The sequence below is a fragment of the Varroa destructor genome, unplaced genomic scaffold (genome assembly GCF_002443255.2).
Source record: "Varroa destructor unplaced genomic scaffold, Vdes_3.0 BEIS01000001.1, whole genome shotgun sequence".
NCBI lineage: Eukaryota > Metazoa > Arthropoda > Arachnida > Mesostigmata > Varroidae > Varroa > Varroa destructor.
Genome location: NW_019211454.1, coordinates 67,314,723 through 67,341,737, shown reverse-complemented (window position 1 = coordinate 67,341,737; position 27,015 = coordinate 67,314,723). Strand labels below are relative to the sequence as shown.

Sequence of the window (27,015 nt, the reverse complement as noted above, 5' to 3'; positions counted from 1 at the left end):
ATTGTCTTTTTATTAGTCGCACATCTGATTTCCTTCTTCTTTTATTGGGCATGCGCAGGGTGTGAGAGGAAATTCAGCTAAAATGTCAATATTTTTCATTTAAAATTCATTGCCTGTATAACTTTGCATTTTTACAATGTAATTAAGTAAGTGTAATAACTTACTCTATTTATAATGCTTAAGTGAAAAGTCATTCGGCAAACTGTGTATACCGTATAAGCATAATGTGTTTATAGAATAAGGACTCTAACGGTTTATTGTGGTTTCCTCGTGGCCGAAAAACTTCAAACGTGTCCGAAAAACTTCCAGTCGTAAGTCTGCCGGGTATCGTTCTGGCAGTTTCGGTTGAGATTCGCCCGTTGCAATAATACATATATGAAAGTAGGTACCCTAATCCTATATATATATACATATATAATACTTTCTAATGCAAAATAAAAATTCACACATAATTATATGGATGAGGCACCAGTTGCGAATCAGTTTTCCTTCGGATACCTTCAGTTTCACTTCACACGAAACCAGTTTCACTTCATCAATATTTGGTAAAAAGTAAATTAAAAATTGAATGTAAAAACTATGTTATTTTAAAATTCAATTGGCGGTATAATAAATGTATTCCCAAGATGCATGTCCCGAGGAGGTTGTATTGAAGCTCGGAACATCGATTAGAGATCTCTTCAAACAGAGCTTTGATTATCACATGATTTTTCCCATGAAAACTGAATGAAGTTAAATTTCGAATTGTGTTTTACAGAGTTCTACCCATAAATATGTGCACAGCTACATTATCAGGATATGTGTACAACATCTTGGGTTTCGAACGAAAGTTAATTCTAATTATCGATATTAATTAAGTAGTAACAATGACGGTTACTTGTTGGGTGTAAGCGGTAGTCATGTATCCATTGAATTATCAATGACACACACAGTCATATTCCGTCTTGAAACATCAGAGTCAAGTAATAAGCCACTGATAGCGTTAAAATTCAATTTTAAAACAGCTATACATAACGGAAGACTAGCTATGCTGTATATCTATAGCTTTACATTGCCGTTACATACTGTAATTCATTAAACTAGATGCAACGGAACGTGGACACCTTTCAATATTATGCCGGCTATGTTTGCCGCAAATGAACATTAGTGTAAGAAATGAATGATGAAAATCTGTCAGATTCGCGACGCGGTTACAGCAGAGGCGCTTTTTATACCTATCTTAGCATTTATCTGACCGCCGGTGTAGATCACGCCTGGTATAAACGGATTACATGGGCAAAATACGTAACTTCTCCGCTAAACAAGCATTACCTTATTTGAGCCTAGTCGCATTTTCAGATTAGTGATAACAATTTATGGCTTGAAATTTTGCTGGAAAAAAAGGAGACCAAAGACTATCAGCTGGATGTAGTTCATCCGGAATAAGGCTTCCTTACATAATAGGACGCTTAGAATGGCTAAAGTATATACACAGTAGCCCATACTTTTGTAGTAATACCTGAAAAACAAAAAAAAATAGGCAACATTGGAATAATATACTTAATACGTTTGCTAAACTATCAGATTTACTTAAAGTAATCAATTTTGAATAACATAAAAACTGCACTGTAAGGATTTTCAGATTCGTTAACGTATATGGTTATGGAGTACCTTGAAACGACAAAATAGATTTGGATGATCTTTGTACGTTTTGCACTGAAAAGCTGATGTTTTATTTTTAAACACTTTTACATTTAAAAGTACAAAACGACTGTGGTGTGGTTCTACAGTTCACCATATGTTCCACTCGCTCTCAGCGACCATAATATAACATCGACGCGAAGACTTAGACGGTCAAGCCTTTTTGGTTAAAAGAGAGAGATTACTTGTTCATGTCCTTCCAACGACACACGCTACACAATCTGTGTGAATAGAAAAAGTTACCACGATACAATGTCATACTTCATTACGATGATCGGTACTTCGTCAAGCGCATGTTCGATATGAAAAAGTGCACTCACCTATTAGGATGTGGCACGTTCGGCTGGGTGACCACCGTAGCAAAAAATATACAAACTGGCGCCGAGAATAGATACGGATCATTGGCAAGTGGCACCAGGTGTTGGCGGATCCATACGATCACTGAGGGTACATAGAGAGGTAAACAGAGCAACTGAACCAGCAAAAGACTTGTCTGCAGCTTCCAACGGGAGCTAAAGGCTGATACTCCCTTGCGATCCTCAAGGAACCGATTCTGGCACGAAAGTACGATCACCTGTGAATAAAGGCATAATAACTCACGTTATTGCAGACATTACGTACAATAGCACAACATAAACCTAATGACTCCAAAAAAAGGAGAATATAGGCTTTAAAATAATTTCTTTCATATGCATTGGAGTTGGTCATCCCTGTGTTGCTGTGCGTACAAAAAAAATTTTCACCGAGACCGGAATATAACGAAATAGAGTAGCTACCTGGCGCTATGCTACATTTTGATATAAATTTTCTTCACACCACCAAAATGAATACGGTTTGCAAATTGAGGCAATAATATAAATATATCGTTTTATGCACAAATGATGCGAATATACGAAAATGTTTAGTTTGGCGAATATTTTTAGGATACCCCCTGCTACTTACACCATGAAGAAGGGATTGAAAAAATGGGTCGAAAGAAAAATCACCTGAACAAAGTGGACAACAACTGCCGCGACAAGTCCGATACCTCCTCCTACACCGATAGCTAAGGCTGAAACTGCCACAAGGGTTGCTGTCAGTGGTCTGGATGTTGCGTTTTCGTTCACCTGAGGTATCGTTCGCGGATCGTCCCACGATTGACGTATCATTTTCTTCATTTTGATGTAGCAGGTAGAGCAAAGGTTCAATACTAGCTCAAGTATTTTGGCCAGTAACGAAATAATGCCGAGAGCTAAGGAATATAACATTATTCGGATAGCACAGCCCTCCATCGAAGATGTGGTTCCTGGAAGTCGACTCAGGTACGGTGCCAATGGAGCAGGAGATGTAGGCAAGAAAACCATGGCTTCTATCAACGTGGGTAATAGGGTCAGAGCGAAGAACCTCGAGCTTCGTGAAAGCGAATCGCCGAAGGTGAAACAAATGCCCAACTGACCCAAGTCAGCGAGCTGCCGTGCGATGACGATAAGCACTAATGCTAAAGAGTAAGACAAGAGGCCTTCGGCGTGGTGAACAAGAAGTTGTGTGAGAGCTGTTTTGAGATCAAACTGTATATGTACATCATATGAGCAGTTAGGATCCAGGTAGAAGTACACGGTTGAGTTGTGGTTCTCTTGGTGATTTGGGGTACTATGCAATCGCAGGATGAATGTCGTAATGGAGTTCGCGCGTGCTTGGAGGTGGAAGAACACCTCCTCATGAGACCAGTCCGGCTTGAAGCGGGCGAGTCCAGCTCCACTTGTGCCTTCCAAGCATAGTTTGCTGTGCACCTTTATCGTGTACACCTAAACAACATGTGTTTGAATAGACATTCAGGGTAATTATTAATAGTACAGTATATGAGGCTTTAATAGGAGGGCTATAAAAGCTCAGGTAAGAATCAAGAAGTTGTGAGCTAGAGGGATACCTTAAAAACTTATGTTATGAGTGAAGATGACTAACTGACTTTTCTAGCTCCTACCCTAAATAGAATTAATCCTGCACTTTTTCGTCATTTTAATTCATGTTAGAAGTCCAAAAGTATCGCTTGCGTTTAGCGATATTATGTATCTGAACGTTCAATTGTCGCATGACAGCATTTTCTATTTTTACTTTGTTTCTTATGTATTTTTTGTATAGTGCCTGTACTAATCTTGCTCGGCATTTGCCCGAATACGTATTCGAGCATCTCAGTTACCCGATCTGTCAGCCGTACGCTGAATTATACGTTGCGTAGATCGTAGCGAAGACCTGTAGTGCAAATGGCTTAATTCGATACCCTTTGTTTCAAACTGTAGCTTACCTGCCACAGATGTTGCATGCCGATAAGGGTGAATTTTTGAAATATGGCTTTCTCTGAAAGATGCATCGAGATCACAGTCGTCTTCTGAAAGAATCCATTGAACAACACAGTAGCGTCAAATGTCCTTTCCCTTTTTCTGGCAATGAACCTTTCGCCCAATATGACGGCCCCTTCCATTAGAGCAGGTACATTGATCACAAGCGCTTGAAAGTTTCGAGCAACAATTTCAGCCGGCGTAATATGATACACTCGGCCAGTATCTCTGTTTATCGTCTCGAACATCACATCCTGTCTTGTTGCCACTGATGGTACAAGAAGATTTTTGCGGGAGATATCTACGCCGCTTAAACAAATGACGGTCGTGCCGTCTCGCTTCAGTCGAGTACATCCAAACAGCCAGTCATCGTTTTCTAAGCCATGCGCCACGATTGAGATTGATAACTCTTTGTAAACCGGCACAACAAGCGAAACACCAGTCAAGACCTTTTTCTTAACATAACGCCAGGACCCTTCAAACATTTCTTGCCATTCACGGCCCTGAGCAAACGCGACAGTTCGTGCCAATCTTGGTAGCGTCTGAAGTGAATTATGCAGGGCAAACTTCCGAACAAAGTGATAATTTAGGATCTTAATGATACGGTCACGGTCATCTATTATAGAGCCTTCTTGAACAATATCGAATAAAGCTCGTGATAGTGCCAGTTGAAGTTGCTTACACCAGACAACGCACAGATGATCGGTGGAAGCCCAACACTGTGGAACCGACTCAGAAAGCACTCGTAGGCCTTGAGGAGAGTCTCCTAAGTTTGCACGGACCTACAAATGATATTAGAAAATTATTTTACTTAAATATGAAAAGTATACTGCGCCCGTCGTCAATACGCAAGCAAACATCGGATACATACACGATGTTTATATCAACATTTTATTATCAAGTTCCTCGCATAGTTATTTTTGAATTTAACAACTCACTTGAAGATCCCGTTCCCCGCCCATCACGCTGAGTACAGGGGGTAAAACATGGCCGACCTGCAACCATACTTGGTTTATCCGTTCGTAAAACTCCCACAGACTGCGATCCAGGTACGCTACCGGGCGTCGAGAGGGACTGGCCAACTCTACGTGTAGTGCGACTAAACTCCTGTCAAAGTCAGGGTGAAGGTACAGACTGCGAGCGACCACCCCGCCCATGGAGTGACCAATTAATACGATTCGAGGAGCCGTATGTGGATGGATAAGGTTCCAGTTCTTACTTATTACGCGAAGGCATTCCAAAAGAAATTCTGCTTGTTGTGAAAGTACTCCCCCATATAAGGCGGACAATTCCTGCTTGAAGCCAAAAAAAATTAGATTAACTATCTGAGGGAAATTCTTTTGTGTATAATTTTTCGATGTAAGTAAAAACACCCGGTTTGTAATAACTTTGTCAAATCAGAAAGGACTCATATCATTTCGTGGCTTAAGTAACGATAGTTTCTAACTAGAAAGGTTAAACAAAATAGAAACTAGTTATAGGAAAAATGTTTAATCAATCATCTTATTTTTTGTAGCGACACAATGAGTCTAACTTGGTTGAAGTCGATCGTGTAAACCGAGTAAATAGGTAAACCCAGCCTGTTTCTCGTTTCGGCCTTCATCTGTAAGATTGAGCCAATAGACCGCGCTTGGCCCGGATTTCCTGCGTTGCCATGTATGAACACGAGAGGAATGCCATTCGGCACTGATCTGCGCAACTCCCGAGCTATCACACTAAAATATAACAGACAGAGAGATACAAACGTCTTTATCTGTCCCGTTTCGTAAACATATCCTCCTTGTATTACCATCTTTAGTCCAACAAACTGCTCGATTTCAGAGTGCCCATTTAGACATATCCACATTGTATCTGCAAAGGCTTTAAAATTTAATCTTCTTTCATGTTATGGATGGTACATCAACTTTATTATCATTCATAAACTACATATTTGCATATTAATTTACCCTTCTCCATAGAGTAGCAATTTATAACGAGGAAATTTCTTGGTCACATTCTCATTCAGATCAACTTCCTGAAATGTGAACAATGATGAATGCATTGAAACAGCCTTTTAAAAATGAAGCGGTTTAACGCTAACTGAATCACTACAATCAATCCTTAATTCTTCAATACGTGAGGAAACGTATATATTTGTTACCCTTATTTTGGACCCCACTGAGTAAATACAATAGCATTCATATAGTTGTTGTAAAAATTTATTTAAAAACAAACCTATTGCTACCGTACATGAGTAAAGTACTCACGGAGGGACATAATCTAGTATATGTTCCCCATCTTTTTAGGCCCGTATACTGTAATTTAGTTATTCACAGTCCATAAACAGATTCTTCACATAAAAATGTGAAATAAAATAGCCATCAAAGTGTGTTCAAACAATAGAATTTGATCCTTCATACTTACAATGTACTGTGGCGGAACCGGCATATACGTCATGGAACACTGATTCGACGGCAGATCCAGAAGCTGTTGTAGTGACAGTAATGCGCAAAGTATAGCAAACGCGCCGATAAGAACGTACGAAGGCATCGACATCTATTATTTGATAGAATTTTAACTAAATTAGTCCAAATTGACGGTGAACATAATATAAGGGACTGTTAGAGAAATATGACTAATTGAGTAACCTTGTGGGTCATCGCGAAAGAGTAGATAGCTCTTGTAGGGTGTTATCATTTTTAATACCAAAACAGTGCCATATTACTACATTTCTAAGGAAGACAAACTACAAAGGTGTAGTGTTGAAAATGACCCTTTCGCGGCGGAGCTAGCTAATCAGACGCACATATGCAATGTTTGTTTACGTAAACAGAGAGTAATTAAATGAAGCGCATGCCCACTTTTTGGTTCGATCATGACGCAAATTAGGCACTGTCTAAATACTTATACAAAACTCCTCAACTAACTAAAAAATATGTTACTCTATTAGTATATACGTTCTTTTTATTAGTGTGCGTACTCCTTCGTCAGGTCTTCGCATACGTATATATAATATTGCATGGTCCCTACGATGTTTTTTAGCATAGCGCGTAATGTAAATGGATCAGGTCTGTTGCTATCAAATTGATTACCTTTTATTGCCAAATTAATTCTTTTTTGTTGATTGTTTCTAAAAGTTTCTTATATTATTTCGGGCGCTATTGGCAGTATTTAACTCAGTCGTATGCATGTAACAGAATGATACAAAAAAAGAATCGCGTTCCGTAACCTAAACTCACTGACAACCTCTAAAAAATACGTGCAAAGAGGCAAAGTTGTTGTCAATAACTTGTTCCATATCAAATAAATCGGGGACTACAGTTGTTAAGAATAATCTATTTTATTTCGCCAGGATTATATAGTTTTTATATATTGCTAGTAGAAATTGAAACAACAATGCCTAGTCTTTTCCATAGATTATTACAATATTTAATTTAGGCAAGACAAGAAAAGCCGACAGGTAGATCAACAGTGACACGAAGCGGATAAATATAAACTCCACCCGCGTTTAGATTATTTACGATAAATGAAAACAAACGTCACTGTACCTTTGATGTAATTTTCATGTGCCACAATTGGTTTGCTTAAAGAAAAATATGCAAGAGTTGGCAGAAGCTATCTCATATTGCCAATTGAAGTTACCACTTGAAACACTGCACAGTTACGGCTTGAACTACTCTGTTCACATGTTACACGGAACCTGTTTGTACCTTGATTTAGCTGAGGCGCAGCTGGGAGAACTCAGTAGTTAGACAACTCCTTACATGGCCCAGTGCCAGCAAACGCTGCTCTCTTGCTGGCCCCGTCTGATCCCCCCCCCCCCTTTCACCTGACTGCCTGCGTAAACCCGAATAAGGCCTCTTTGAAGATCGGCGAATTCAGTTTCATAGAAGCTTCGCTACTATAGACAAGTGCAATAATAAAACGCGGATCGTCTAAATGATCCTTTCTCCTTTAAAAGCTTAGTACTTATTTTATCTAAGTAATTGAAACAAAAAACGTATCTAAGGCTGTATGTACCATATAATGTTGGTCGAAAAATTAAAGTACGAAAAAGAAGAAAGAAGAAAAAAAGAAACGAAACTGAGTTCTTTCTAAATAAAATGTGTTGGCCAACTAAAATAAATTATGCCCGTTCCTAAATAAGTTACGCAGAAATAATTATGTAAGGGAGGTGTTTCACCAATCGGCTGAGAAGGTTGTCCCGCTTGAACGCACTAACTTAAAACGACGTAAAAACCATCGATGACTGATAGACTCTAAATTGAGAAAAGAATAATGGTACTTCATTTATCACTTAACAGGGCCTCTAAATTGCCGTATTCTACAGTAAGAATATCCTACTACCTAAAGAAGAGGAAGATTCTGGTATATGGAGAGCGAGTTGAAGCAAAAAAAAAATAAATATTTGAAAAAAAATTAAAAAATTGAAATTTTTATGTGAAGAACAGATAATGAAGTTGCTTAATATCAGGATTAGACTTATTAATTGCCCTGAAGTGCCTTCCTAAATTAAATAAAAATCTCATTTTTCCGTACGTAATGTATAAGAAGATTTGAACCATGCTACAGTTGCTGTCCTTTTAGGCAATTTTAAAGGCTTTATGCTAAGAAACTTTTTCATAGATTGTTGTCAGTTTGTCAAAAACATCAAAAATATTCAGTAAAGACATAATTAAAAAACAATAACAGCCACCCGAATTCTATCTATGGAAATTTTTCCAAAATTTTTTTTCATTAGACTGTCGAGCGCACCAAGGATTCGGAAAGTAAAGAACATAAAACCAAAGGAAATGTATCCCTGCTTTTCAGTACGAAGAGTCTTCATTATGTAGCGATAATAGTGGACATGCGTTCGATATGAGCGTAGTATTAATAATACATTTTATTTTGCAACAAACACAAAAACATATCACAGATTAGTTGTAGCGAACGTAGCTGTTCGTGCATTACGCAATACCGAATTGGCTACTGCGCGTCCTCTAGCAAAAGCTTTTGCTTAAACATTTTCACAGCTTCGGGTATTTGTTTGAACCCTAATAAAAATAACAATGTTTTAAATAAAATTGAGTGAATAACAGTGCATGAAAAACAAAACTAACTTAAAACTTTATGTAGCTTTGTTTTGTTAAGAAATAGCACTTTATGATTTCTAGATTATTTTCATACAAATTAAAGCTATTGGTTGCGAAGTCTCGCCTCAGCTAAGTTTCTTCGCCGTTTTCATCGTATCTCGACCATAATATGCATTGTCAGATGCTTCGTAACTGTTAATTTGTCATTTTTTCCCATTGAACGAAACAGCTGAGACTACGCCTGCTTTGAAGCTGCTTCGAAACCTGCAAGATACACAATAAAACAATAGTTGCTCGGGAATACTTGCTAATTATCGTATGAGTTCGTATCATTCATACCATGCGCATATAGTTTGTTTAAACTAGGTATCGTGCATAATGTTAGCATTGTTTTTATTATCGAAAAAATCACTGCGTTATAGATACTGGATTGCAGATTGATTTTGTGTTATAAATAGTAGATTCTGTGTGTAATCATTTTCTACCATTGCATTACTATTAATCCGTTGCGTAGCTGTTCATGCTGAATGAACCAAGCAGAAGGTAACTTATAGATTGTATTACCAACCTCGAATAAATATGGTACTTTTTGTTAAATTGAGTATTAAAAAAGCGAAATGCAGCCGAAATTTATATACCTGCGAAAAATCTTTCCCGATCGATGTGAGCATAGCCTGTCTTTGACTTTTTTGTTCTGAAAAAGTTAAGGGTAAGCAAATACAATTAGTTAGTAAATTAGTACAGACTTCTTAGTACGCACCATTTGTTTGTCGGTATTCTCAAATAAATGAATTCACTTTTAAGTTTTCTCACCGCTTTACGGGCCATAAAGAGGATCCTCAAATGATGCTTTCTCACTAAATAACATTAACACACTATTATGTTAACGTTATGTTATCAATTTTTAAAACTATCTGCATCGGATAGGGAAGTCTGACCTCGAAGCATTCAAACAGGTCTTAAGATGCGAGTAGTTGACAAATCTTCAATTTTTCAGGTTCGGCCGAAATTGGTCTATTGCCTTCTGTAATATTTTGCAAAACAGTACGCTGTACGCATTCAAGTTCAGTCTTTACGTCTTCTCTATTTATAAACAGTATTTGCCGTTACCGAAATCACAGAAGTTTCCAATTTAAGCAATTAGTTTTTATGAAGGCATTGAAGGTTATATAAGGTACTTTTTAACTGACTCCGTATGCCGTACTCTGTTAAGGGTTTTAGAACATATTTTCAAAACAAAAAAAAACACGTCTTCGAATTGCTTAAACTGCTTCTATATATATATTTTTTTACAGCGAGTTCATATAATAATGAATTCTTTAGTTATTTTGATTTGGTGGAATCTTTCTGCAAAATTGCTTAGAAGGGATTGCTTAGGTACCCCTTCCCCTCCGGTAAGATGCAACTCATAAATCTTCAACAGGTTTTGTTTTGGTAAAAGCTAACTCCATTGCTGTTACCGTAGCCTAATAATGCTAAAAAATAATGGCGGTGACAAACAATTTGGAATACTTTGTTGCTTTGAAGGCGAAAAGGTATGGCAAATTGCTCAAGTTGTCTGCTAGTTGACCCGATTCAACTCATATTGAGTAAAAAGTGGCAGTTGCCTTACATTTGATCGTATAGTCGAAAATTATGCTGGAAATAATAATAAAAAATTAAGGGTTACTTATACCTTAATAACCGAGTTAACGGAATTCATATGCAGGGCTAGTATTAAGCTGATCCTTCTCCTAGCCAGACAAAGTGTATGTTCAAAAAAGGATGGATTGTTTGCAAGATTATAGATGTCGTAGCAGCGGTTACAATACATGTTTAACTAAATTGCCTTTGATACATTTGAAGCTACTGAAATCTCCTTTATTTGTAATTCTAACCGGCACAGAAATAATGTTATTCATTACTAATTTACATTACCTTCTGTTAGCGTTGGCACAACAATATTTAATTTCTGCAGTCGTCTCTGAGCCAACGTTAAGGCGCTCTTGTTATCTCTTCTAAGTTCGTTACCAGTTGATTGTTCATGCAAGGTTGAATTTGAAGTCGGTCTGAATTCGGAATAAATCACTACGCTCTAAAAAAATAAAACACATAGTCAGCTTACCGAGTATGTATTCTGATGACTGTGTTCACAGAAAGTTTCATATTTTTTCGCCTAAAGATCGAATTATTTCAAAACATAGTATAGGTTGGCCGATACAGCTGGGTCGATTGAATCAGTGAGGTGACATGAATGCGTAGGAAGGAAATTCTGGACTAGTAGAATGAGATTCTCGACTGTGTTTTGATATCTAATAATTCACTATATATTATATTACATGTAAAATTTAATTATTTAATCTTCTTTTTCTTAATAATCTTGTGTGTAGAACAGTTTAGGTAACGTTAGGGCTCATCACAGTCAAAGTTGAACAAAACAAGTACAAATCCAGAATCGGGGACAGGAGGAACATGAGGTGAACTTAGCAGTCTTACGACACTGCCGTGGTAATTGCCTAGATGTGAAACTCAGCGCCCGTGAACAACATTTACATAATACCCTCAAAATAATGACCTAAAATAACTTAATGAAATGTACTGTTCCGGACAATCTGGAGTCGGTAAGTCCATACAATTCGATTGAGCCAACTAGCCTTTGCTTATACACAGTAACTGTGTTTAGCAGACAAAAAAGAAAAATGAGATTTACCGAATCGTTTGCTATATGGAAGTTTTTATGATCTTTCCTATTGTTCGCATCGTTATTTGATTTCGAACAAGCAGCGTCTCCAACTAAGCCTAGCATGACGCTTTCCGCCTTCTCAAGCTGTGTCCTGGACTGAAATTTACAGCTGATATTCTTTACATGTATGACAGTGTCCATCGATTTGTCTTCAGAAAATGATGAACTAGTGGTAGTAGACCCAGGCGCACTTTCGTCCATAGAAGCCCCCATGTCGTCTGGCTCCTAACGATACAATTGTGATACAAAAAAAAAAAGCATGCTTTCAGGCCAAAAACGGTCCAAGCATATTGCGCTAAGCTTTTGCGAAAAAAAATTCACATTTTATCACAAAAAAATGAGCATTCGAGAAGCCGGAGACTCTTATTTTTACCTTGTTATGATTACGACGTAAAATTAATCGAAGTCGGTTGATTCGTTCAACCTCACTATTTTTATGAGCCTATTTTATACACACCCAATGCTCGAATTTAAATATTGAATAACCATACTTTTTATATACTCTAAAAAAAGTCGTAACAGCAAAAACTTTTGGTGGCAGTTGAGAAATGTATAAGACATATATTGTCGGTAAGGCTTTAATTAAAGGATGCTATTTATCGAATTTCCCAAAATAGCTATTGAGTAAAGTTCTATTAACTTAGTGAGTTTACTAGTTTAGTAAAAACATGACCAACTATATTTGTACGAAATTCATTATGTATATCTTACCATTTGATCGAGCGGTAACGGCTGTAACGTCTCTGTCACTGCAAAATGTGACATTGCATTTTTGTAAATAGCGTTATTTTTACTGTGGGCATAGTTGGTGTGAAATATACGTGCGCATACGGGTTCATGAAACAGGAACTAAGTTAAGCAAGCAATCGGAAATTTTCTGCTGCATTTCTATATTACTTACAATAAACGTTTAGACTCTATGCAGGCATAGTCGACATTGTTGACATTAAAAGTACACCAAGAGTGTATTACTTGGATGTCCGGCGGTGTACAGATTCGCACGATATCTAGCTTTTTTTACTAGTCACAAATACTAGAATGCTTTTGCGGCGTAAAATTACAAAAAAAAGTAACCGTACGATAATTCGCATCAGATTAAGCTGACATGCAAATGCAAACTGTTTAACAATCACACTTCTTTAAGAGAGGTTATACATCATATAACGCTTGTTGTAAAAGAAGATTACAAACAGATTACAGTATACATCGCGAGTAAGAACTCATTAAATCATCAGTCGGCAGACGAAATACGTACGAAGTTCCTCAAAGTCGTCATCTGGAATCCAGAAAAAGAAGCTTCGTTAAACTTGCGGTGACACATTACTGAGCAACTGCAGCATCTGCGTAAACATTAAACCATGCCACGGTGTCCAAGTGAAGCTGGCGAAGCTCACCAATCATATATTTTCGATAAGATACTAGCATAGTCAAATCAAACTTCAAACTGAGACAATTCAAATGTCTCAAGCAATCTATATGATACTTCATACAACGTGTTGCTTCTAGGATTTTAGAGATATTAACTCAAATCAACGAAATCATATGGACAATTATACAACAACAAAAAGCCTAGTGGTGCTTCCGCTGCATTTTTCGACGATAACTTCGGTTTCAAGGAAATATGTAACTCAAGGGATCATAAATTGCCAGATTACAGGCTGATAGCGCCGAAAATTGAAACTGGTTTCCTAGGCTAAGCGATTTTCTTAGTGGGTAACGTATTTGCTTGCTGACTGTAAGGATACGTGATGGTCTAGATTCGAACCCGAGCTTAGACAGATTTTATTTCGTGGTAGTAGCCAGCTGTCAGATAAAATACCTAACGGTAACACCGAATGTAAAGCTCAAAACATAGAGAGTGTATGAAATTTACCACTGGGTATATCCTCCGCATTACTCTCGTGGTCTGATGCCTCGCAACGCATTAAGCTGTTTTCCATTATGAGACGGTGACTCACAGGCAGGCAGACCTTTTTCTGTAATCTAACAATAATATTTGTATGAATTTCTATTAACTGCGATTGCAACGAAAAAGTTCAAATCAATTAGCTAAAATTGTAAGTGCGGAAAGAGGCGTACAAAGGAAACCCATCTATTCGTGAGGGAAGAGAACCAGCGCCTATGGAACTTTCCAAATTATTTTTTCTTCTCTTATTAGCCAATTCGAAGTCATCGAAGGATCTTTCATCTGAATTTTCTCGACTTCCTATATAAGAAGCAAACAAACAAACTGTATAAAGCTAAAAAAATTGCTAATATAATTATCGTTTTTAACTGTTAAACCAACTATCAAAGGATTTTATGTAGAATTTATAAAATTATCATTTTTTATGCATAATGTTCTATATAGTCAATCAGCAATACACTATACAGAATCAACAGGAACATAATGCAACTAGTATCTGTGCCGCCTAGCAATCTTGGAGTTGTTCCATGCTGATACCGCTTCTTCATACATGAACGGTTTCACCTTTCGTACTATTCTGTACTGTAATGGAGGTAATGTGTCTCGTATTGCTCTTAAATATAAAGTTAGATGAGCTACGTTTCATTTGTCCTACCTTTTAACGTAAGGTAATACAGCATAAAATTTTTTGAAAACTGTTCTGTTATTTTCAAGATAAGGTACGTGTAATACCACCTGCGTAAATGTTAGCCAATTCCAATACGCGATGCGTTTAACGGCTGCTTATTGACAGTTGCTTCACTTTCTTATCTGTAGTTACATGGAGATTCCATTTCTGAAAAATCTATACTTAAACATTCCGTTAATTTAGTAGCTTTAATTATAATAGACAAATGCAAAAAAATAGTGTTTTAGCGTGTACCTGTAAAATTCGGCGTCATTGACCGGATCTGCCGGGAACGTAATATCTTGCTGGGGCTGAGCGGTAGACGTGATATGTGCTGTTGCTTTTACTATTGCTGGGAATGATGATGGTTTCTTGATGTCACTGGCGCCGAAATGAAAGGCCTGAACATTTACGGGTGATTGCCAGTATTCCATCCGGGTTGGAGTAAAGCGAGCTATTTCAAACTCGTTTTTAAAATGAATCATTTCACGTAGCTCTTGAAACACAGCCAGTTCGACTGGGTCCTCGAAACTCGATAATGTCGACACCTGATTCTGCATCAACAATGAGCTACCATCGTCATGTTTGTACCGCTCAAACATCTGCAATGCATCCCATTTGAGCATTAGTCATCTAAACTCATTCTATCTGAGGAAACGAAAAAATATGAAACTGCCTCTATCAATAAATGGTCCTCATTGAACACCTGGAAAATTTTTTCCAGGACAAAATATTATATTGTCGAAAAGTATTAACCGCTGCCCCAGCTAGATGGCTATATATCACATTTTTCAGATCGCATGAGTCGCGTCGAATCTCTTTGTGGTTGATGTCATTTGAAAGCCGAAATTTGGCAATAGTGAATGTACCATAGTAAAATAAATAAATGAATAAGCAAATAGTAAAAAAATATTTCAACACCTTTATCGGCCTAAGCCCATCTAACGGCTTTAAAATCAGTAAAAATTTTTACGACAATTTTAGTTACGATTAAAGCATAAATGCTGCCCAAATCCATGAAAAAATTATGCTGTTTATGATAAAGTTGCATTATCGAAAAGGACGGCCCACAAATTATTGTCTTTTTTTGCATGAAAAATGCTTTCCCTAAAAGTCCACCAATTACGGAATTATATTTGGAGGGTTTAGAAAGAGATCGTGCGTTACGAGTTGTCTCCATCTGGTAAATTGATTGGTTAAAACCTCTAACCTTAAATGGCTTGTCATAACCTTATTAACAACTAACAAGATTATAACAAGCCATTAAAAAATTCGACCGGAACTAATGAACACAAAAGGTGTAATCTTTCTCCATGACGACGCTGGACCACATATATTTTTAACTTGCCGGCCAAACTTGAGAGAATTTGATAGCTCTAATGCACCTGCCGTACAACCTGATTCTTCTTTACCATAGGATTACCATCTGTTTCGGTTTCTGCAGGACTTTTTAACAGGGTTATTTTCGTTTTGATGCACGAATACAAAAGTCACGTGTCACATTCTTTCGCCCAAAAACAGCGCCAGTTCCATAACTATGGGATTATGGTATTACAAAAAAAGTGGCAGAAGGCCATGGATTAAACTAGCTCATATTTAATTTAGCAATATAATTTTAAAATGAAAAAAGTATTCGCTTCAAGTTTGGCTCAAAACAGTCAAAACTTCAGAGAATGTAACACATGGATTGACCTTCGAAGAGAGATTTCGTCTAAAAGGATATGGCGACTTTCGCCAGCATCTCAATAACATAACGTACACGTTGGCACTGTACAAAAGCGAGGGGAGTAAACTCCTAATTGTGAAAGTGGCAACACCGTGACAAGAGTCTAGTCATGTCTAGACATATTTATGCCTTATATCTCATTCATCAACTATTATGATTATTATAATGTTCGAAATAGTACAGCGTACTTGTTTAGCATACGTATTTCGGTCTGGAAATCAACTGCAACGAGAAAAAGCAAACACTTCTTGTAGCAGATTCTACGAATGCTAATTTGATCATTTACGTGGATAGCAAGAACAAGCCAGCATACTCACATGCTTTGTGAAAGCAACCAAACTTTCTGCTCTCTTAAGCTCGCCGCTCATATCTAAAACTTGAAGGCTTCCCACCACCTCACGGCATCATTTATGCTCGCACGCTAGTCGACACTTAGAATCGACGCTAATTTAGGTACAACACAAAGTGTTTTACCTCAGCTAAAGGAGCTGAGTGCACAGGTTACAGAACAGAAGATGCACATAAACATATGTACATATCATCAGTGCAGAGACACTGGCACATCAAACGACTTTTTCACTCCCGTTTGTCTACAAACAGCTTGTTCTGGTTAAGCATAAAAAGGCTTCCGACGAAATGTGCGCACGTAACATTCGCTCCAAAAGGCATCCATCTTGGCTTCTGACATACACACCAAATTAAAGCATCGTATTCGTGTAACTTGTTAGAAAACCGCAATTTGGCTAAGCCTTGGCTAAATCGGGTCCTATAGCGCCGTGTCTGTATAGCTTATAGGGAAACAAGTTATGGCTATCTTTGGTTTTTTTTGTATTTGACACACATGACAACGCAAACAGAAACCCACAACATGTACTCGTGGTCGGCTAATTTTGTACATTTTTTTACGCTCTATTTCTTCACTAAAGACAAGACGTTTCAAGGGAGCTGGTTTATAAAGCGAGCACAGATCAAGCGTGAGCTAAGCATTTTTTGGTTGTTTATGATTCGAAGCTTACTAGTTTGGACTAGCAAGTCATCCTTGAGGCTGGCTAATTTACCACGAGAGTTAAAGTGATTTCCACTCGTGTCGCGAAAAATCTCACGTTACCTCAGATCGTGAAAGCACTGTCGAAGGCAGAACCAGCCCCTGTTGTTTCTAATTTTCTGCATCCCTTGGTTGGGTCTGAAACTTGTTGGTACTGTTTCCTACGCTTGAGTTTACTTTCAAACACGCCACTTGTCCTTTGAAAAAGATCACAACACAGCATTTAATATCATTTAGCCACACGGAACTGCTATTTCTAGCACACATTTCGATGTATATGGCAGATGCATTTCGCAGCCCCTTAGTGCATTTCTTGGTTTGTCTATAAACTTGTCAAAATTCTTATCGACTGTGAGTGTACTCACAGTCTTTCCACTTGTATTTTCCAGGATCACAGAAAGCTGCTGTTAATCCTCTACGTTCTATTAATTAATCCACTCACCAGTTGATTCTTCGGCCACTAACAAGAATTAAAATGCTGTCAGTACACTTTGTCATTCTTTTTAGGGGACTGCATTGCACCAAAATTCGCTATTGACTAGCATGCGCTTTTGAGGTACTGATATTCGATTGGATTCAAACAGTTAACGTTTAGGTAGTATCAAAAGCATTATTTACGGAATGCCAAGGAGCGCATTTTCATTTTTAAAAAAATGTGGAAAATGCGTAGTTATTATTTTTAGGCTGCTATGATATCGTCTGATGAAATGCCTAACGGCGATACCGGACGTAAAACTTGGAAACATAGAGGGGTAACAAAACAAATATTAAACGTTAAACATGGTTAGCTCATTTGTTAAGTATTAGTGTGTCCTACCAAATCCACACATCGATTAGTATCAGCCTGCAGCTTGAACATTTTTCGTAAAAACTATTATTATCATGAACCCAAAAAAAACAACAAGTTTATGACTAAGAAGATGCTTCAGAAACGGAAATTTCAGCCAAATGCACCAAGGTTATAGCACGTAAAATAAGCTAATTTATTTTAATTCGTTATCAGGACAGCCCTCAATTAATTCTTTTGTTCAGATATCTTACTGCAGGCTGTGAAACTGAGTCGTAAAAGTAGCCCGCCAAGTTTGAAAGGTCGATAATGATGACGCGTTAGCTGGTTCTTCTTCGGGCGGCTTACACAGATTGTCCCATTGATGATAACAGCAGAAAGCATTCATTCATTTATTTATTCGTCTTCTAAACGGAGTAATTTAGCCAAATGTCGAACTGTTCTAACGTTTGCGCGAGTGTAATTCACTGCGTTTACTGATTGGTCTGTTACTGAGCCAAATCGATGGTGAGGCAAAGCACCATTGTATCGTGCCAGTGTAAACCTGCTAAATGTGCTGGCATACAGAATTCTGAACAAAATGTTGTACGTCAATGGAAATATTCCCCCGGAGTGTTTTCCTTTGAAGTGCTTTTCGATGTAATGGATTGTCTCTCAGCACTTTTGAGGAGGATAGATTGCGTACTCGTCCTAATGAAATGTTCATCAACGACATTAGCGTCATGCAGTAGCCAGCGACAGCTTGCAAAATTTCTTATTACAAAAGTGGAGTCAGGATATTATTGATTCGCTAATAACTGTTAGAAAAACCCTCGTATCAGTTACAGCAGGGTAATAACAGAAGACCTGCTGGTAAAAGACTCATTTGATATATTCTTAATACAATTATTATTATAATTATTGAAAGAATAATTTCACCTTATGTCATAGTCAGTGGCGAAACCATAGCAAATTATGGAAACAAAAATAGAATCATCCGAAGGTATTGTCTCAGCTGGTGACAGTAATGAAGTGATATTCGTTCAGAAGGAAGGGTTAGACACCGAGTCGGTATCTGTGGTAAGCATCGATGTACCTAATGCTAGCGGTGAGTGGCAAAATGATGATGAAGTTGTGGCCGCTGCTACTTCTGACATCGCTGCGAAAGCGGCCGCAGCGGTCGCCGCAGAAGAAGTGGCTTCTGCGACTGCGACCATGCCCGCGGCTGCAGAAGCTGCTACTGCTGCTGCTGCTTCAAGCATTTCGGAGACGAGAACCAGTGGAGGAGCAGATGATGATGGAAACAGCAGTGTTGATGCTGCTAATGTTAATGAGGGGTTTTGCCAGAGAACAACTGAAGACGATTGCAGATCTAAGTCGAAAGGTGGACCAGCAGCCAACGAGAATTACGGAGACACCCGCTCTGAGTCATCAAACTCATCTGACAGAGAACAGCTAACTGTGGGCCACGTTACGGTTAGTACTATTCCTTATAGCGGTACTGATGGTAATAGTAATTATAGTCAAGACTCACTGTTTGAGTTGTTGCAACTTTATGAAATGGCATTCACGACGAACTTTGCGAATAGATGCTGCATGAGAGAGAGCAAGAGAGAGACAGACCAACAAGTTCACTGGATGGAGCAAGTAAGCCAAGTAAAGGCATTTAGGATGCCTTTCAATTTTGGACTTCACAATAAAAAACAGTGTTTCAACTTATCAATCTGATTTATTCTCCAATAATAAGCACAATTGAGTATTTGATGCCGGGTAACGTCGCACAAAATATCATCAGACCGATGATATCAGGTGTTTCGACCGTTAAGTCAAGGGCCCTAAACGGACTTTTAAATCGTAATTAGTATCGAATTTTGTTTTAAATCGTGGTAACATTTTATTCTAATGCAAGACTCATATTTCTAGTTTAGTGGTACGTGCAAAAGTGGAAAAGCCATAACGACATAACCGTGAGGTCAACCGAAACTTGCTGATGCTTTGTGGTGTGTTGAAACAACAAACTTCGTCTTGAATCTGCAAGCTGGACGCCAAGCAAACATATTTCAGGGGATATAAAACCCATGAAGCGTGTAGGTTTGATCTCATTAATGTGCCATCCAGTGATCCTTGCTGCACGTAACAATGTGTAATGCCAGATGATATATATTTCGCATGGTCTCTGTCTACCCCGCATCTTATAAGATGACGTTTTAATGCTTCGATGAAGAGCGAATTACTGTTATAACCAGTTTGGATGAAATTTGGCCTAATATTGTATGTGTATTTTAACTGATTCGTTTCAAAAGACGATTGTAAAAACTATGTTTAGATAATTTTCTAGATGGTGTCATAATGCAAACTTCTAGCACAGTAAACGAGAACAGCTTTAGCTTCATCGAAGTAGTGTTAGGAGTTAATATTCTCTACAATTTACTGCATTCGCAACGCCCGGTACCGTTGTTGACAGCGTTCTACACTGTTCTCTTAATTAAAGTAGACGCGTCGTTCGATTGAATTTTCATACAATTATACTGAAGAAATATAATTAAAATAACACGGTTTCGTCAGTTCATACAACATTCAGTGCCTAATGCATTCGCCGTACATTGTAGTGTACGTATGCTTATATTCGCTTATTTAATTTGTTAATATCTCAATTATTAGGTGTCATGCGTTAAGCACAAGGTTGAGTGTTCTAAGTGTGGCAGTGAAAAATCTCTGTTTTGGCGCACTGCTAATAACGGTGGCCTTCTTTGCGTCGCGTGCGTAAGTTCAAGCTCGAGTAATCTAGGAAGTACCTCTGGTAACGGAAACAGTCGTTCAGTCGAACCAATGGTCAGCAAAGAGGATCCCGAAGAGGACGCTTCCCAAGTAAATATCACATCTGCAAATTTCTTAGACTAGTCTAAATTGTATCCATATGCTTTGAAAATTTCTACTGCCTGCGATTACAATACTAGGACCTTGATGTTGATTAAATAAATCTTTAAGCTTTCTTTAGCAACGTACGATTAAAACCATTCAAATGTGAAAATGTATTATTATACTATATATTATTATACGTAATTTGAAATCTAGATATATCCACGATCAGAACGTAAGGAGAGTAGGCAATATAACTGGCAACTATGGCAAAGTTTGGTATTGTAACAAAACATGAATTTGTTTTTTATTTCTCCAAACCGTTGCAACTAATTAACGACTTTAAGTGTAAAATTGAGCTACACATTATTTATTATAGTCTCATATATACTTCCTTTATTTAATAAAAATGGCTCGTGTGCTAATAATCTAACGAGGATAATATCTTACCTGTGTTTCATAAAGGGTGGAAGTGAATCTCCGGCTACCCCGATGGGTAGCGTTGATAACGAGGAAGGTGATGACGGACCCGAAACGGAAGATGGACGGGGAACGAGACCGCCTAGCTTACGCAAAAGAGAAGTAAGTATACGAAAGGTCCACTGTTTGTAATGAATGATAACGATGAATAGAACGATTTCGCGCATATAAAAATTAACCTTTTCTAATATTCTAGTGGACGTAGCTGTGAATACATGCGGTCTAAAGAAGAAATATAATTATTCTGATTTGCTACTCGTTGACGATTTCCAGGTTCGCAAAGGCACTCGCATGAAAACAGCAAAGAGTGTAAAGAGTTTAGTGAAAGGCCGACGAACAATATTGTTTAAACGAGCTCCCCCAACAAAAACTGCACCCTCCGTTGCTCACTTCATTACAACTCCATACGTTCGACACAAAGGCAGCTATCTTCAGGTACTATACTATGGTGACAATAACAATTTATTATTCCATTGTAGATCTTGCATCAATGGTTTTTCGAAGTAGATTCAACGATAGCGTAATTGTTGCCGTTTGTATTTAACAGTCAGGTGACATCGTGTCGATGCTCGGAGATGATGGTGATATTTACTACGCCCAGTTGCGTTCGTTTCTTGTTGACCAATTTGGCCAATTAAGTGCGACCATTTCGTGGTTAATTCCTAGCGAGCGAAGTCCAGCAGACGGTTCCTTTGATCCAGCTTCTTTCGTGATAGGTAAACTGTTTTTAATAGCTATAACTAATTTAAAAGAAGCCATACATTTTATGCGACTAATGTGTTATCACCATGTATATATATATATATATATATATATATATATATATATATATATATATATATATATATATATATATGCAGCTGCACCACGATTAGTAAAACAGCTATTATTATTGTCAAGAAATCACAGAATTCATAAACCTAACAATGCAGTTAAGGTAAAATGCGTTTTCAAAGACGTAGGCGGTGATAACAGCTTTAAAATGGCCTATTTGGAATAAAGAATAGTTACTTAAAGTTCCGATTTGCTATCCAGACCGATAGGTATCGTATCCTGGATGTGTTCTCGTTTCTCTAATAACTCAAGATATTTATTTTTTTTAAATCTTTTTCGTAGGTCCAGAGGAGGATTTTCCCCGTGAACTCGCATCTATGAGCTTTGAATGTCATGCGCCCTCGGACTATTACCTCTCGAGGAGTAGACCAGTGTTATTTGATGAGCGAAAGGCCTGCAAGGCCTTCACTTGGACATCGCTTGGCCAACCTAAGGCTATTTCTGATGAGAAATCAAGTGAAGGAAGGCACCATTTACAAGCTCAACAATAATAACAAATGCGTGATTAATCGTAGTACATAACAAGCTATAACTGGGAACTTTGCAATAATAATACAAACAGTTTGGTAGAGTGTGTGCAATTTTGCGTACGATTACTGCCATTGTAAGATAAACAAACTGTTTCTAATACACATGCAGAACATACAACTTCAACAGAATTGTATTACGCACCTCAAAATATGAAGTTTAGCTTAAATGTTTTTGTACCTGGGCATTGTTTGTACTGTGTTAGTTTCAATAACGTGAATTTATTTTAGGTTCAGCAGCTGTATAGAAGTCGTTTGCCACGTACTGCTAAGCTAGAAACCCAGTAAGCCTAGATGAATATGTTACAAGACAAAAGGGTCGGAAGGTATTTGTTCTTCTTATTCTATTAGTTTTGCCTCTTTTGTACTCTTCGTCATGAGTATACGAATCCATAAGTAAGAAAAAATGTCAATTTCTTTTACAGACTTATTTCTAGAACGAGTGGTACCGTTATCAAGAGTTGTCCTATCTCCTAACATGTTGGGCGCCCGCTTTCTGTAAACTGAATTAAGTTGGGTCGCACGCAAAATGCATTTGTCTTCCAGCTGCCTTCGTTCAAGGCTATTTTATTTTTCATTTATGGGTAAATCGGAACGTGAAGTACATGATGGGATGATACTAGTATGTAAGAATTCACATCGGTGTCACGTATGTGTAGCAGGACAATCGTAGTTAACGTTTTTCTATGAACGTTGTGATCCTACAAGAATCGTCGAAGCTTCGCATTCGTGTAGAGATCTACGTAAGATTTATTACATGAGCCCACACTATTTTTTGGTATCACAACACTTGTCGACGGTACAATGACAACTACAGGACAATACTCTGCACCGCCAGCCGCAATAAATGCGAATAGATAATGTCACACGTTTAATTGAACCCAATCGTATTATTCACAGCTACTAATGATAGCTGTGATTACTACCAGTACACATCATCATTATTCTATAAGGGTATGTGGTTATTCGCTAGCATGCTTTCTTTGTTTTGCATAGGACTTTGCGTAACAGGTTATGCATAACGCGCAGCTAAACTACAAACCTCACAAAGGTCTCTATTGGTATTTGTTCGTCAACTGCGAAACTTTAATATCAGTCAATCAAACGTGAATATAAAGTACGTTAATGTATAGTAATGGTTTGAATGAAACCATTTTTTTGCCATTTACAAAGAGGTTTCAAATTCAATCTACAAAGAGTGCGCAGTGTTCGATCATGGGATGCCCTTGAACAGAAGCTTATGTTAGGCCTTTGAGTTCCAATTGAAGAAGCGTGTGAGCTTGTAGGTTGACACTGAAATGATGCACCCTTTTTCATTCTCTTCTAAGTAGTGTTCTACGTTAATGAATTTGCTAAAAACAGAATAAGATAAATATGAGAATGTATTTGCTATTGGAAAGCCATTAACATGCCATTGTTTAGGTCTCAAAGAGTTTCTTCATCACAGTTTCGTTCAGATGTTCATTCATTCATTTATAACGCACTAAATAATGAGTACTTCTGGCAACCTGTTCAAATACTATGTATATATGGAGACTAAAATTGAAAGAAATATTTTTAAAAAGTTATTGGGTTAAAGTTCGACATGACGTGTTAATACAGTACCAGCATGTTCACAGACACATACACACTGTAAAAAGTAACTTGCTGTACATTTATATATAAAGCTTCTAAGGAGTCTTGTATGTTTGTCTGTATTGGCTGTATATACGATTGAAGTAATTTACTTCGAACTGTACATTTTCAAGCCACAAGAAGTGGTGTGATCGAAATGGTCGTATGACTTTGATGGAACAAGACATATGAGACAACAGATTGTCGCAAAACGCAACTGCTCAACATATGTAAAACCACTTTATCGTAGAATATATGACAAAGGTTAATGGCTGCTCTTTCCTGGTAATTAGGAAAAGTACGCAGTCAAACTGCTGTTGTGAAGATGGAGAACAGCGTGTCCAAATAAAATCCCAAGGCTCATCGGTACGCAGATAGTGTTCTCTCAACCTATCGATAATTATCACAGATTGAAATGAATATTATTACTACCACGTTGAGATCATGTGTTTTTAGATATGTCGAAGTTAGTAGTAGGATAAGACTCGTTTGGTGTGTGATCTTTTATGCGTATCTGATGAATAAACAAAAGTTACGTGTTGAGAGGTTTAAGGAAATATGTAGTCGTTCAAGGAAGTAGCATGTCGTCCTTCAAGACGTTTATAAAACCTTCGTGTGTAATACACAGAAACACCAATAACAAAAACGATAATAGGAGATCTAAGCAAAATGCGCCTACAGTAAAATATTGAGGGCCAACAGAAGGACACGGTATCGCAAAGAATGGAAACACCTTGAGGTCACTCTTTCCAATTCCAAATTTCTACTGTCATCTCGGATATCATTGGCAAACACGCGAAAACTGGGTAAATGACAAAAGAGTACCAAAAATAATTTGCGCTTTTTTTTTCACAGTTTACTCTTCCCATTGTTGACGCCGTCGCTCGCTATAAATAGGATCGTCACAGCAATGAATCTACGCACACACATCTCGGTACAAAAATCTACAAATTAAGACGCCTTTATTCGACTTTACGTGTAAGACGTACAAGAGACCATAATAAGGGTGTCTCCCCTTAGATATTTCTTTCAATTCTTACTGATTGGTTACATTATTCAGGTGACTCTTGTTCAATGATGACGTGGAACCCTCAGTCAGGTAACAACTTTTTCTCTAATTATATCAATATAATTTACACCATAACCGCTTCTTGTCTGCGAACCGAGAATGATAGCCGTTTGCACAGGTATCTGCAAAATAACACCGTTATTGGTATGAGTGTTTCGTACTTGATAATTTATAACTAATAATAGCTTCGAAGATCGGGGCCTACCCACTGTATTATTACGAACTGGTTCTTTCGCCAAATATGTTATACAGAGACTCGAAATAAGTGATTTTCGACAAACGCTTATAATAAAAAATACATATGTCCTGAGCTCCTTAATGACCCATCTTCCAGATAAAAAAGCTTGTTTGATTTATTAAATAAAACCAATCGCAAGACAGTTAATTCAAGCAATGCATTTCTTTCTAAAAACGTTTAGCCGATTGTGAATAAAATTTAGTTGTAGGCTATGCAGGATGGTATTCATTTCATTATGATCTTTTTGACGAATGATCAAAAACACAAGGCAAAATCTATTCTGCTTAGCGATAACACGAAAAAGAAAATACTTTGGTATCCTTTTAAACATTGAAGTCGTTTACGTATTTTGTTACAGGCATGTGATGACAAGATTAAGTGTTACAAAGGCCATGTCTGTTATTGCAAAAGCTGTATTTGATTAAATCGTATAATATAATCATAATAGTTGTTGTACGCTGATTGTATAACATATTGTGGTTAAATTGCGATTAAATATGATCTCAATTTTCACACTTACAATGAGATTAACAAGTCATCTCAGATTAGTAGCTGGTACATTTGGTTAATAAATGTAATATTCTGCTATGACTTCTCTGTGTGATCTAACGAAGCTAATGATGTTTTCGAGTTTTCTTACCCGAATAATAACTCCCCAAAAAACTAAAAATATTTTATAGCTACACAGCTTAACAAGATTTTCCTAACAAGGCTTTTTAGTTATGCATGCAATGGAAATTTGCCAACAAAGTCTCTTCGGTTCGATGCTGCAGGATTTTTAATGATACATTGTGTTTAACATTTTCAAAAAATACGACCTTGTGCACTTAACCGAGGTGCAACATTAACAATAGTAATTTTATATACATTTAATACTCAATATCAAAGGTAATAGAGCATAGCAGGCAACAAAAATGATTAAATTTTCTGAAGTACAAAGAACAAATATTTTAAATTTACGAGTGTTACCAATATGTAGATGGAAACAGCAGCTATCGGGTAAGGCCGTAGAGATAACTCACAGGACCTTAAGTCGTTATCTCACCGCTCTTGCGTGCAGAAAGACCAACTGATATTCCAGTTCTCTTATTAATATTTATGAGTTGCTTTTATCTGGTAAGCTAATTAAACCAAAACAGCAAATCTTTGGTACGGACCAACAAACAAGACCAACTTAAATTTGATTTCAGTCGTGACTCATATTTTGAGACTTAACATTTTTTATTATAATTTTTTTCTGTCATTTACGATGACAGAAACAACCTTAGTTTTGTACACCAACTTGGAGAAGAACATTACTTGCGCACTTTATGGCTTCTTTGCGTTGTGTCAAGTGTTAATGTGTTTCGTCATTAATATATTGTTCATTGTTCACTAACAAAAATAGCGCAAAAATGCACCGCTGTTGCGTTATAATACTAATCGAAATGTCCATCATCATTCACATGGTTGCCCCCTTTTTATTCAGCACTCGTCTATCTAAGCTCATGTTTCACATATCTATTACCACTAT

At 37.5% G+C, this 27,015-nt stretch overlaps 3 protein-coding genes across 8 annotated transcripts; 1 reads left to right on the top strand and 2 right to left on the bottom strand.

Moving 5' to 3' along the window:
* Positions 1 to 200: 200 nt before the first annotated feature.
* Positions 201 to 7,943, bottom strand: PGAP1 (GPI inositol-deacylase). 4 transcript variants are annotated; one of them, XM_022813330.2, is made up of 9 exons: positions 7,523 to 7,943; positions 6,399 to 6,530; positions 5,942 to 6,009; positions 5,530 to 5,710; positions 4,934 to 5,287; positions 3,962 to 4,777; positions 2,667 to 3,464; positions 2,001 to 2,254; positions 201 to 1,498 (listed from the first exon to the last, which is right to left on the bottom strand). In XM_022813330.2, the coding sequence occupies exons 1-9, from the start codon at positions 7,538 to 7,540 to the stop codon at positions 1,354 to 1,356; spliced, it is 2,766 nt and encodes a 921-aa protein (XP_022669065.1). In that variant the 5' UTR covers positions 7,541 to 7,943; the 3' UTR covers positions 201 to 1,353. The 4 variants fall into 4 exon arrangements, with proteins under 4 accessions (XP_022669065.1, XP_086838825.1, XP_086838820.1 ...); XM_086982699.1 differs by having other exon boundaries at positions 6,399 to 6,461; XM_086982694.1 differs by having other exon boundaries at positions 7,685 to 7,943.
* Positions 7,944 to 8,828: 885 nt separating this feature from the next.
* LOC111243109 (uncharacterized) lies at positions 8,829 to 17,808 on the bottom strand. 2 transcript variants are annotated; one of them, XM_022788190.2, is made up of 11 exons: positions 17,558 to 17,808; positions 17,179 to 17,312; positions 16,388 to 16,751; positions 14,600 to 14,946; positions 13,645 to 13,754; positions 13,027 to 13,047; positions 12,483 to 12,520; positions 11,739 to 11,996; positions 10,967 to 11,123; positions 9,688 to 9,743; positions 8,829 to 9,313 (listed from the first exon to the last, which is right to left on the bottom strand). In XM_022788190.2, exons 3-11 carry the CDS (start codon positions 16,436 to 16,438, stop codon positions 9,245 to 9,247), a joined length of 1,107 nt encoding a protein of 368 aa, XP_022643925.1. In that variant the 5' UTR covers positions 16,439 to 16,751; positions 17,179 to 17,312; positions 17,558 to 17,808; the 3' UTR covers positions 8,829 to 9,244. The 2 variants fall into 2 exon arrangements, with proteins under 2 accessions (XP_022643925.1, XP_022643926.1); XM_022788191.2 differs by lacking the exons at positions 16,388 to 16,751; positions 17,558 to 17,808 and having other exon boundaries at positions 17,179 to 17,427.
* Positions 17,809 to 18,292: 484 nt separating this feature from the next.
* Positions 18,293 to 24,564, top strand: LOC111255600 (GATA zinc finger domain-containing protein 1). 2 transcript variants are annotated; one of them, XM_022817725.2, is made up of 7 exons: positions 19,219 to 19,357; positions 19,805 to 19,968; positions 20,543 to 20,749; positions 21,206 to 21,322; positions 21,494 to 21,655; positions 21,768 to 21,936; positions 22,337 to 24,564. In XM_022817725.2, the coding sequence occupies exons 2-7, from the start codon at positions 19,960 to 19,962 to the stop codon at positions 22,543 to 22,545; spliced, it is 873 nt and encodes a 290-aa protein (XP_022673460.1). In that variant the 5' UTR covers positions 19,219 to 19,357; positions 19,805 to 19,959; the 3' UTR covers positions 22,546 to 24,564. The 2 variants fall into 2 exon arrangements, with proteins under 2 accessions (XP_022673459.1, XP_022673460.1); XM_022817724.2 differs by lacking the exon at positions 19,805 to 19,968 and having other exon boundaries at positions 18,293 to 19,357.
* The last annotated feature ends 2,451 nt before the right edge of the window (positions 24,565 to 27,015 follow it).